The sequence below is a fragment of the Engraulis encrasicolus genome, chromosome 13 (genome assembly GCF_034702125.1).
Source record: "Engraulis encrasicolus isolate BLACKSEA-1 chromosome 13, IST_EnEncr_1.0, whole genome shotgun sequence".
NCBI lineage: Eukaryota > Metazoa > Chordata > Actinopteri > Clupeiformes > Engraulidae > Engraulis > Engraulis encrasicolus.
In genome coordinates, this window is record NC_085869.1 from 46,534,826 (window position 1) to 46,547,041 (window position 12,216).

The window sequence follows — 12,216 nt, forward strand, 5'->3', positions numbered from 1 at the left end:
CTTGGTGTTTTGTGTCACTCTTATAATGTAAATTCTTCATTTGCATTTGTGATATGCTGATTAGAGTTCTGTGGTATAATAATGTGCATAGGACTCAGTAGCACCCTTCAGTAAACAGGAGGGTGATTCAAGATTCGATGTTCGATGTTCGATGTTTTCGAATGATGTTCCTTATCAAAAATCCTTGCATGTGATTGAATAAACAACCTGTTCTCATATTTACTGACGTGCCACTTCAGCCACTCACACTGAACTCGATCAGTGACACAGCTGAGAATGACAGGAGGAAGAAGAGCCATAATGCCACCAATCCTTGGAATCAATCCTGATTGACTCATTCTTTCAGGAATGATTGTGACTTTTGCAAGCCTCAGATGGTTGCGTGAGGAAACCAGCAGAGTTGTATAAAGTAGAGGTAGAAGTGATCCTGCAGATGTAGTTTGGGGAAACGCAGCCAGATGGCATATGTCAGCTTACAGGATTTAGTATCTCCAGGCAATTTGGAGTATTACAGGGCTGGAAATATTCACCTACATCTGGCAACCAATTGATTCAAAGGTGCCTTGAAATGGGACAGTGCTTCGTGTACATGGGTGACGAATGCACTCCACAAACCAGTCCTCTGAAGCGTGTGTGGACCCTTAAATGAGATCCAGCTATGGATTGCCATTGACAAAGTGCCACTTTAGTTCCAGAAGGTGGGCGTAGAACACAGAAAGTGTGGTAAAGGTATATGTAAATCCTTTCAACTTCATCTTCGCTTGTTATGTAGTGGTTCTGTGTTCATCTCTAGCGAACAGAAAGCCACTGCCTAGAATTATTTGAATCTACTTGAAACCGACTTCTTGTACCTCGATTGTCACAACTCTGAATTCCATGGCTCTGGGTGCAACTGAGGACTCATCTGAGTGTGGCCAGTGTGGGGCGGGACTTCCTGTGTGTGGAGCAACAGGCCATGTGAGTTAGCCAGTGAGCACCTGCGCTGGTCTCAGCCCATCACATCACCTCACCTCTCTAAAGCATCACACCACCTCATTAACAACAAGGCCATGTGGTGGGGATGTTAGGATCTAATCCGTGACACAAGGGACTGGGAACAATGGGTGGCCAATAAATGGGGCAGTCCTGAGCCAGTGCAGAGCTTTTTTTGCCAGAACACTCAGACCTTTGAGAAGTGCCAGCATACTTATTATGTACAGTCAATATTACAAGTATATTTAATTATACTTGTAATTAGCTTTTTTTGGGTTTACGCCCTTATTCTGAATACAGTACATGACACTGATATAAATAGGATTTTGTGAGGTTTTAATGGAGTAATAAAAAAAAAAATGTAAGGATCATCTTTGTGAGTGCGAAAAGTGAGAACCATAACAAGCTCTCATTTAGAGTCACATACTGCATGATGTGTTACTTGCATTTGCAACACATTATACATAATTGTATAATGTGTCTAAAATATCCCTCTTTCCTAATTGCAAAATCCTTCCACATGTCCTTTAGACTTTCATCTTGTGATAATTTAAATGACTTATGTGCCATATGAGTGCAAATTTGAGTGTTTGTGGTTTAAACACATGTGCAATGGTGCATGCGCGCGTCAGTGTGTTTGCGTGCGTGCACGCATGCGAGAATGCCTAATGGTATGAGTAAGTGTGTTTGTATGTGTATGTGTGCATGTGCGTGCACGCGTGTACGTGCGCGCGTGTGTGTGCGTGCGTGTGTATGTGTGTTTAGTGGCATACCTATGTTGGCCATGGGGTTCTGGGAAGTAGAAGGACTCCCATGTGAACTGAGTCGATGGCAACTTTTCCTCTGTGAAAAGAAGTAACAAAAGCAGTCATTTAGTCCAAAAAGTACAACAAATTAGATTAACCATGATTTAATATTGTTTATCTCTAGACATATTTCATATCTTTTGAATATCCTTGACCTCTGTCATGTGTCTCGGTCTATCAACATAATGAAAATGATCCTTTAATTCCTCCATAAAAGAACAGAACATTTGACTAAGCATGATTTAATATATTATGCATCTGAAGACAGTCTGGAGACCCTGACCCATATGGCTCTGCTGTCTCTACATCCATCTTAATAGTGTCAAGTGCACGGCCTCCCTTGAGTTCACTCTTTTGTGGGTGATGGCATACATTTTTTTCCCGTGTTTGTGTGTGTGTGTGTGTGTGTGTGTGTGTGTGTGTGTGTGTGTGTGTGTGTGTGTGTGTGTGTGTGTGTGTGTGTGTGTGTTTGTGTGTGTGGGTGTGTGTGTGTATGTGTATGTGTGTGTGTGTGCGCGTGCGTGCGCGCGTGTGTGTGATTTAAGAGCGCTGTTGACAGAAATGCTCAATGAGGCATCCATCGTTACTGGCTAAATGCGCGACAGGCAGCCAGGCAGGCAGGCAGGCGGGCGGGTGGGCAGGCAGGCAGGCAGGCAGACAGACGGGGCCTCATCGTGGGTGTTCCGATCCGGACCACCCTCCTCGCTCTGCTGGCCTGGCCCCAGCCCCCGTTGCTGCTCATGATGAGGAGGATGATGATGATGAGGATGATGATGATGATGATGATGCTCGCTGCGGAGGACTTTCTGTTCGAGTTAGGGCCCGACTTTTGTTTTGGCCCCGTGCATGAGATGAGTCAGTTATGCGGGGAGTGGGGAGGACATAATGAGACAGAGAGAGGGAGGGGGGGCGGGGGGTAGATAGCCGGATGAGGAGAGAGAGGGGTGGAGGGTGGAGGTGTGGGTGGTTGATGGGGTCGGGTGGATGGATGATTTGGAGGAGAGCAGAGGGCTGTGTGTGCATGTGCATGACTGTGTGTCTGTTTTGGAGAATGTGTGTGAGCATGTGTGTGTGTGTGTGTGTATGTGGGGGCGGTGGCGGCGGGGGGCTGTATGTGTGTGTATCTGTGTATATGGGTGTGTACGTGTGCATATGTCTCTGAATGTGTGCATTGTGTGTGTTTGTGTGTGGGATGACTGGAGAAGTGCAGAGGGAAATGTACTGTATGTGTGTGCGTTGCAGAGTGTGTGTGTGTCTGTCTGTGTGGGGGCGGTGGTCCATGGATGATTAGTGGAGTGCAGAGGATTGTCTGTGTGCTTTTGTGTGTGTCTGTGTATCGCTGTATGTGTGCGTGTGTGTGTGTGTGTGCATCTGTGTGCGTGTGTGTGTGTGTGTGTGTGTGTGTTGGGCGGATGGGGGGCTGAGGGGGTCTGTGAAAACAACAGTGCTCCAGGGCCACCATGGCAGGCAGGCTGGCGGTCAGGCAACCGTGCTCTGGGACAGTGGGGAAGGTGGAAGCGAGGGAGGAAAGGAGGGATGGAGGTGGAGGATGGGAGGATGGGAGGATGGGAGGATGGGAGGATGGAGGGTGGATGATGTAGTGCGGGTCAGCTCTATAGAGAAGGGCTTCCCAACCTTTTCCAACCTGGGCCCACTTGAAATTTTAACACATTTTCGGGGGGCCACCTCTGGCCCAATAATAAACAATATAACTCAAATCGATCGTCAATACCAGCACAGCAACATATACTATTAAGGCTTTAAGAAAATGATTTCAGGGCCACTTGGAATACCTTAGTGGACCCCCAGGGCCCACGGTTTGAGAATGCCTGGTGTAGAGTGTCGGCCGAGTGGCCATGCAGGACAGAGGGAGGGAGAGAGGGAGAGAGGATGTGTTTATGGGGAGGGTGTGTGGAAGGGAGAGACGGTGTTTGGGTGATGTACTGTAGTGTGGTCGGGTCAGTGGGAACGGCCAGCGGAGCGTTTACCCTCGAGGAGATCCCACCCAAGGCAGGCAGACAAGCGGCCGAGTGGCCGCACAGGATGGATGGAGCGTGGAAGTGAGGAGGAGGAGAGTGTATGAAAGTGAGAGAGGGTGGGGTGGGCATTAACGCATCGGATTAACGCACAGGCTAGATATGGCTGCAGCTTTGAGGGCCCCTACCTGCCAGGGGGCCCTTGATTGGCCAAAAGTGAAAAATTGTGGAATTGTAACTTAGAGAAATGAATGTGTCTTGTTAAGTAAAGTTGACAGTCATGTTATTGTTAATTCCTAGCTCGTAATTTTGTCACTGTTTACAGTATATCTGTTGCGAAAATTGCCTTCTGGGGGGGAATGTGGTAGCCCACAGCAATCTGTAGCCTAGGGGCCCCAGGCCATCTTCATCTGGGCTTGAGGTGGGTGGAAGTGAGGGAGTGTGGAAGAGCTAGTGAGGTTAGTGGGGACGGGGTCAGTGAGTGCGTTGGGGTCGGCGGTCGGGTGCGGTGGTGCGTTTACCCTCCAGGAGAGGCCCTCCTCCACGGCCACTGACAGCGCCTCCGACGGGTTCTCGATCACGCGGCTTGTCTGGCCCGAGAAGTCCATGGCCACCAGGGAGTTCTCCGAGATGCTCCTCTGTAACGACACAAACACACACACACACACAGATGAGTGTCGATGACGCACACACAACTGCATGACACATGGTACAAACACACACGTGCACATGCTTTTGGTCTCCAAAAAGGACCCTTTGCCAGATTTTTTGTATCCTAATGTGAACTTTTGTTGCCCACACAGGCACATAAATAGGCACATACAAACACAGACGCATATACACACACACACATACACACACACATGCATGCATGAATGCACGCACGCACACATTGTTATTTTCTTGACACCGCATGGTTAAGTGGCATCAAACACAATTTTTAACGGCATGACATCACACAGGAATGTTTCCGAGCCATCACACACTAGAAATGTATGGGGTTGCGAAAGGCAAAACAACATACGCTACTCAGTGCTATGAGTAGTCTATGCATGGCAATGCACTGCCACCAAGTGTTCTAAGAATGCAGGTACTTGGCAGCTCAATAGCTGTACAGTTTTAAGCTTAAAAATCAGCTGTATGTCTACTATTCAGTTGTATATCTAGGTATAGTAAAAAAGGTGTGTGTGTGTGTGTGTGTGTGTGTGTGTGTGTGTGTGTGTGTGTGTGTGTGTGTGTGTGTGTGTGTGTGTGTGTGTGTGTGTGTGTGTGTGTGTGTGTGTGTGTGTGTGTGTGTGTGTGTCTGTGTCTGTGTGTCTGTGTGTCTCTGTGTGTGTGCAACTGTGTGTATGCCGCACGTGTGAGCATACATGCGTGTGTGTGTGTGTGTGTGTGTGTGTGTGTGTGTGTGTATGTGGGTTGGGAACAGCTAGCTGTGGCCTAATTGTTTTGGGATTGGGGGGTCACAGGTTCAAGTCCTGGACCAACAGCCTAAAAACTATATAATGGGGAGTAAATAATCAGATCTCTCCTGTAGTGAAGCCAACAGGGGAGACAAAGTGGTCAGTTGTCCAGGGCCAAGGGAGATGGAGGCCCAGAATAGGGTCTTCATTACATTGCGTGTATTGAGAGGGGTGGGATGTGGGTGGGGGCTTTCAGATTATTTTTTTCCAGGTCAGAAAAAAAGCTATGAGGGGTCTTGGTCTCCTGCTCCATCATCCATTGCTGATGGTATCTGACCTCATGGGGAAAGCCCCCCGTACCCAATTTACCCTTAAAGGGATGATGCAGTACAGCCTTGGTCTCCAAACAAAGGCCTGCGGACCAAATCCGCCCCAGGTATGTCAAACATTTGGCCCGCCATGAGGTCAGAACAAATGAAAACGTAAATGCGTCTGATTAACGGTCACTAAAACTTCAGTAGGTCATATGTCTCCAAAGCATTTAGATCTAATGCTAACAGTCTCATAAATTAAAGTACTAACGTCAGTTCTGGCCAGGCCATGGTAGTCACGAAGCTTGCCGCCCTCCCCTTCATCTAATTAATTCCTAATTGATCCAGGTGCATTCCCTCAGCTGATAATCTTTCTTCCCTAGCGATTGGCCACACAGCTTCGGCGCGCCTTATAAATTCTATCCACTTCCTCTCAACTGTATGCTGCTCGGTTTTTGCTACCCACCACCTCCCCTGCTCCACCTTGTCATGTATGATGTGACATGTTCTCTTGTCACGTCGCTTGGCTCTGTTCATGGGGGGTTATCTCTCGCCCTGTCCTGCTGGGGTGAGAATTCCCTAAACTGCTGCTGCCCCCTGACTAAATGCTTTTCCATGCTGCTCATGGAAATAGGGAGGTTCCTCCAAACATAAATATGGAATCAAAATAAGGCCAATATGTTTGTATTTGCAGAAAAAAAATTGAGAGCTATACCGCCAAATGTAATTCATAATATCAATAAAAGAAATTTCATTTATATTCTTCTCTTGTGTTTCTTGACTGAAATGGTTCTGACAGAACAGACATTTACAAGAAGGGGAAAAGGAAAAGTGAAAATCTGTTCTTTATTCAGACATCTAACTTGCTTCTCTTGCTTCTTGGGTTGGGGCGTTGATTTGGCCCGCAGCCTCACTTCCTCTAAATAATTTGGCCCTTGGAGAAAAATAATTGGAGACCACTGCAGCACAGTGTAAAATGAGACTTGGCCAGTTTATGTTTAGCAGTGAGGAGCATGTTGCAGTCTAAAGTTGATTGTTTGTTACACTTTCATTTACCAATGATTATTTGATTTTACATGCATCATGCAACATGCAATGTACTATGTGTATGGATTGTACATTCACATGCGCGTCTTTGAATATGTGCGCTGTATATGACTTAACAGCATTGCTGTTAAGGAGAGAGAGAGAAAAGAGAGAGAGGGGGTGAGAGAGAGAGAGAGAGAGAGAGAGAGAGAGAGAGAGAGAGAGAGAGAGAGAGAGACATTGTTGCTGTGATTTTGTGGGTGCTTAAAGCTTGTCATAGTGGCGTGGTTGTCTGATCGCCGCGGGGAGGAAATGCCTCTTTTATTGGCTTTTTGACTGCAGGCCCAAAGTGCTTGCTTCTGGGCTTCCTCCAGCCCTCTTAAAGCCCCTGTGGGTCTCCAAATCCTCGGGTGCTTTGGGCTCAGCGTTAAGTAACTCACAAAGTGACTAGTGTTCGGGAGCCCCCGAGGCTCCGTAACATTCCGATCGAACCTAAGACCTTCCTCCTAACCCCTGCTAGCGATAGCAAAAGTAGCAAAGTAAACTCCAATGGAGGAGAGGAGAGGAGAAGTGGAGGTGGTGGTGGAGGGAGTGGAAGCGCATTGAAATAAACCTCTTACACTCAAATCTAATCTCGCCTTTAAAGTTAAAAAAAGAGATGCTTAAATAGATAAAAATGTCCCTGCAATGTGTGAATAAAAAAAAGAAAAAGAAAAAGAAATAAGAAAAAACAGAGTGTGATCTATTCCCTAATTACTTGATTACTTCAGAGTCTCACCAACAAGAGGGAAGAGCACGGTGTGTGGAAGATAACTAATAGATAAAAATAAAGTACATTTTGGGCTATGGAGGTATTGCTTTATAGTTACACTTGCTGAGATGTTTAGGCTTAATCATTGGGTGAAAGGGGCCAGAAGACACCCAGGCAGTACATTTTACAGTGTTCATTTAACACTGAGAGAGTTGACATGAACATGCAGAGTGTTGGTGCTACTCTCCAACTGTTGAATTGACACTACATTTTTTCTGTGCATAAATCGTCTACCTTCACTTCAGTACAGTCGATTGGCTTGGCCAGGCTAGGACTGTGCCCCAGTGCAGTTGAACATGGTGTAGGGTGACCCTTTGTGCCTAGCTTGTGCCCTAACTTAATCACTACTGGAGCACCAGCACCCTGTCTCTACACCCTCCCTCCATAACCCACAAAACACTCCCCACCCGCCCCCCTCCCCACACACACACACCATAACAGCCCTCTCCACACACGCACGCACGCGCGCGGACGCACAAACACACGCACACATGCACACACACACATGCACACACACACGCACACGCACACGCACGCACGCACGCACGCACGCACACACGCACCACACACACACGCACAGACACACACATACACACACACACACACACACACACACACACACACACACACACACACACACACACACACACACACACACACACAACCACAACATCAGCAGCCCTGTCCAAACACACTCCCCACCCCTCCGCTCCACACACCCACACCACCCATCTGCACCATCGCAGCTCTGTTCCCAGAAGCAGTTGAACCCTGGGCTTGGAGTACTGGTGTAGGGGGTGGTGGGGGTGGCGTGTGTGTATGGGGGTAGTGTTAGTGGGGTTGAGAGTGGAGCTTACGTGGCTTGGCCCCTCATGCCTGAGCCAGCCCTCTCTCTCTTACACACTCTCTCTCTCACCCTCTCGCCCCTCTCTCTCTCTCTCTCTCTCTCTCTCTCTCTCTCTCTCTCTCCCTCTCTCTCCCTCTCTCTCCCTCTCTCTCCCTCCACGTTCCTCTGACAGCCTCGGCCCGAGGTGACGAGTTGTTAAGTCGGGGAGCAGCTGATCGCCGGCTATTTATAGCGCGCAGAGGCTCTTCGAACATGTTCCAGCGCCCAAAATAGACAGACTGTTTACCCATTCAGAATACTTTTTTTTTGGGGGGGGGGTGTTGGGGGGTGGGGGGAGGACAGACAGAGGGACTGTCCAAGGTGGAGGGGTGGAGGGGATGGAGGGGTGTAGGGGACTGGGATCGATCAGGAATGGGAGGTTAGGGTAGGCTGGGGCTGAACTGGGCGCGGGCTTAGACGTGTCAAAAATATGCTTGCAATTCCTCTGCAAGTATTGATCGGCACCTCTCGGAGGGACTATTGGTATATTGCTTATGCCCGGCGCTATTTTCACGCGCCAGAGAACGTTTTGACAATCAATTTGCAAATGAAATATGTGCGTGTGGTGTGGACTGCTCGTGCACGCATGTGTGTATGTATGTCTGTGTCTGTGCAAAAGTGCATTTATGAGCGGCCATTGATTAAAACAGGGGGGGGAGGGGAGCCAGGAGGGAAAAGCCAGTGTGTGTGTCAGCAAATGACGAAGTTGCCTACATGGCATTTACATCTCATTGAGAGAGGCAGCATTTTTTTTGGTCAGATGGCAGCATTTTCTGTGCTACATGAGACCCTATGGGTCATGTGTCATATGCTGGGTGGATGGGAGAGAGACGGCCGATAGGCTCGGTTTGTCACGCGCTGTACAGTACGTACCATGGGAGAGGACTTCTGCTTCTGATGCGGTTGGAGGAAGTTTTGGTACAGCTGCATACCATACTGTGGACACAAACATAAAAAAGGCACATAGCCATTTTAATACTTGCATTTGAATCACTTGACATTTCAGATCAAAATATTCACCAAGTCGGAGTGTTTTCACTAGAGATGCACCGTATCCTGATTTTTAGGATCCTGCCGGATACCGGATCCACTGCTTAAGATCCTGCCGGATCCGGAACCGGATACCGGATCCTACGAAAGGGTTGAAAAACATAGCCTACTCACACACGTGGGCCCTTTTTATCACGTTGGCTCAAACTATTTTGACTGAAAAGCCTCGGCTACCGGATCCTGGATCCTGGAACCGGATCCGAATCCTGTGAAAAACTCTATTATCCTGCTGTATCCGGATCCGGATCTTGGATCCGGTGCATCTCTAGTTTTCACAATCACGTGTCTGCGACGTAGAACCTGTGTCCATGTTAAAATGGCAGTGCTCGCGGCCATGCAATGTAAAGTGTAAATAAATTTAGGAATGATGCTGAAACATTGGCTTAACCTCACCACGTTCTACAATCGGAGACAAGTAGAATGTAGAACCACTGCTATACACTATATTGCACTACATGGTGTACCTGCACACATGCACGGACACACACACGCTCACACACAGTTATCAGCCACACATCCAAATAGTGACAGGATGGGGGGTGGGTCTTGATTGAACACGAGGTGAGTTTGGAGGCTCCTGGACTAATAGTGTGTGTGGGGGAGTGGTGGTGGTGGGGTGGGCCCTCACATGAGAGACAAGGCTGTGCCCTACATATGTGAGCAGCTAGGACAGATCTGGGTTTTTGTTCCGGCAATCTGCGAGTTTTCTGCTGAGCCTGACAATGTTGGCATGGCATGAGGACTCAATTTACCTTACACACACACATACAGTACACGCACGCATACACGCACGCACACACGCACGCACACAGGCATGCACACATGCACGCGCACACACACACCCACATACACACGCACACCTCAGTCCTTCAGTCCTTCAGCTGTCACATATTCAGCATATAGTAGTTTGTTAACTAGGACATGCACGCTGTACACACACATTTGTTATGACCCAGAGAGAGAGATAGAGGGCGGCCAGGGGTGGGGGTGGGGGTGGGGATGGTGTTAAAAGACAGTTGGGAGGATAAAATATGTAGTATGAAATGAGTGTGCTGAACAGAGAGAAAGATAAACTGAGAGGGAAAGGTGAGGGTAAGAGAGAGAGAGAGAGAGAGAGAGAGAGAGAGAGACAGAGTGAGTGAGAGAGAGAGAGGGAGACAGAGTGTGTGAGAGAGAGAGAAGCAGAGAGAGACAGAGAGAGAGAGAGAGAGAGAGAGAGGCGGTGGCTGTCTACCTTGAAGAGGCGGATGGCTGTGACCCAGCTGGCTCTCGTCTGCTCGTCGTCGGCACACAGCAGCTTCAGGTCCCGTGCAGAGTTGGACTTATTGGGCTGACGGGAATAACAGACAACAGAAACACAACAACAAGGTGAAAACAACGATCTAGCTACACACAACGCACACGCGCACTCCATTGTGCATGCACGCAAACACCCACACACAAACACACACACACACACACACACACACACACACACACACACACACACACACACACACACACACACACACACACACACACACACACACACACACACGCACACACACACAAATGCACACGCACGCATGCACACACACACACACACACACCCATACACACACACACACACACACGCATGCACACGCACGCATACACACACGCACACAGGAAGAAAAGAACTGAAACGGAAACGTCCTTACACTATCAAACTTGAAAGCGCATCCATTATGATCAGTGAAAGTGAGACAGAGTAGCTTCTTTTTCTAAAGAGCATTGTTCAGCCAGCAACAATGGCCTTTGTGCGCGGGGGTATTATCTCAGCACAATGGGGCTGCATTGACAACACTTTGGAGGCAGCCACTGTATCTCGGCCACCACTGTACACCAGCCTCTTGTCTGATAGGGCAGACCAATCGTCTGCATATGTGTAGGAGCATTGTGGGCCGTCTTGGGACACTTCCCTCCAACGCACAACACTTGCACAGACAGTCACGTGGGCATGGACGCACGCACACACACACATGGGCATACATGCACACACGTGCACACACATGGATGTGGAGACACACTTTCACATGCACACACACGCATGCATGCATGCATACGCACGCGCGCGCACACACACAGACACACACAGACACACACAGACACACACACACAGACACACACACACACACACACACACACACACACACACACACACACACACACACACACACACACACACACACACACACACACACACACACACGTGTAGAGACACACACTTCCACGCACGCACACACACACACACACAAACACACACTCACACATTCACACACAACCACTTACATCCCTCAAATCAGCACATCCAGCCATCCACATCCACCCCTCCTCTATTCTCCTGTAGCCCTCAGACAAGCTGCAGTGTTGTTGAGGCGAGAGGACTTTCCCCTGCATACAGTACGTCTGCTCCAGCCTCCATCCCAAAGTTCCTCCCTGGCCAGATAAGAGGCCAGACACCGTGCTCGATTAGAGCGGGGATTTACATCCCCCGATAAAACAATAGGGCCCGAGATAACGCAGAGGGTCAATTAGGTTTACTGCCACTACAGTCTCATGTCTCTCTCTCTCTCTCTCTCTCGTTCTTTCTCTGTCTCTCTCGTTTTTGTTCTCGTTCTTTCTCTCTCGTTCTTTCTCTGTCTCTCTCGTTCTCTCTCTCCCTCTCTCTCTCGTTCTCATTCTCTCTCTCTCTCTCTCTCTCTCTCTCTCTCGTTCTTTCTCTGTCTCTCTCTAGTTGTCTGTCTCTCTCTCTCCCTCTCTCTCTCTCTCTCTCTCTCTCTCTCTATTCCATTATCATTCCAATTATTCCATTATCTCTCTATGTGTTTTCTTTCAGTGTTTTGCTTACACATTACACGTTCACATTGTGTTACTATAATGTGCCTATATATGTGCCTATAATGTGTTCCAGGCACCAATAGGAATACTGGTTGACAGCCATCATATTTGAGCCA

The 12,216-nt window shown here is 48.4% G+C and overlaps 1 protein-coding gene across 3 annotated transcripts in view; it reads right to left on the reverse strand.

Annotated features, from left to right (window-relative positions):
- The window catches only part of grb14 (growth factor receptor-bound protein 14), a 110,663-nt gene that overhangs the window by 9,773 nt on the left and 88,674 nt on the right, over nt 1–12,216 (reverse strand). For all 3 annotated transcript variants that reach the window (XM_063214060.1, XM_063214062.1, XM_063214061.1), the window contains 4 exons: nt 10,476–10,571; nt 9,065–9,127; nt 4,276–4,392; nt 1,746–1,815 (listed from right to left, as the gene is read on the reverse strand). In XM_063214060.1, coding sequence (XP_063070130.1) covers nt 1,746–1,815; nt 4,276–4,392; nt 9,065–9,127; nt 10,476–10,571 — 346 coding nt within the window. The remainder of the gene's footprint in view (nt 1–1,745; nt 1,816–4,275; nt 4,393–9,064; nt 9,128–10,475; nt 10,572–12,216) is intronic.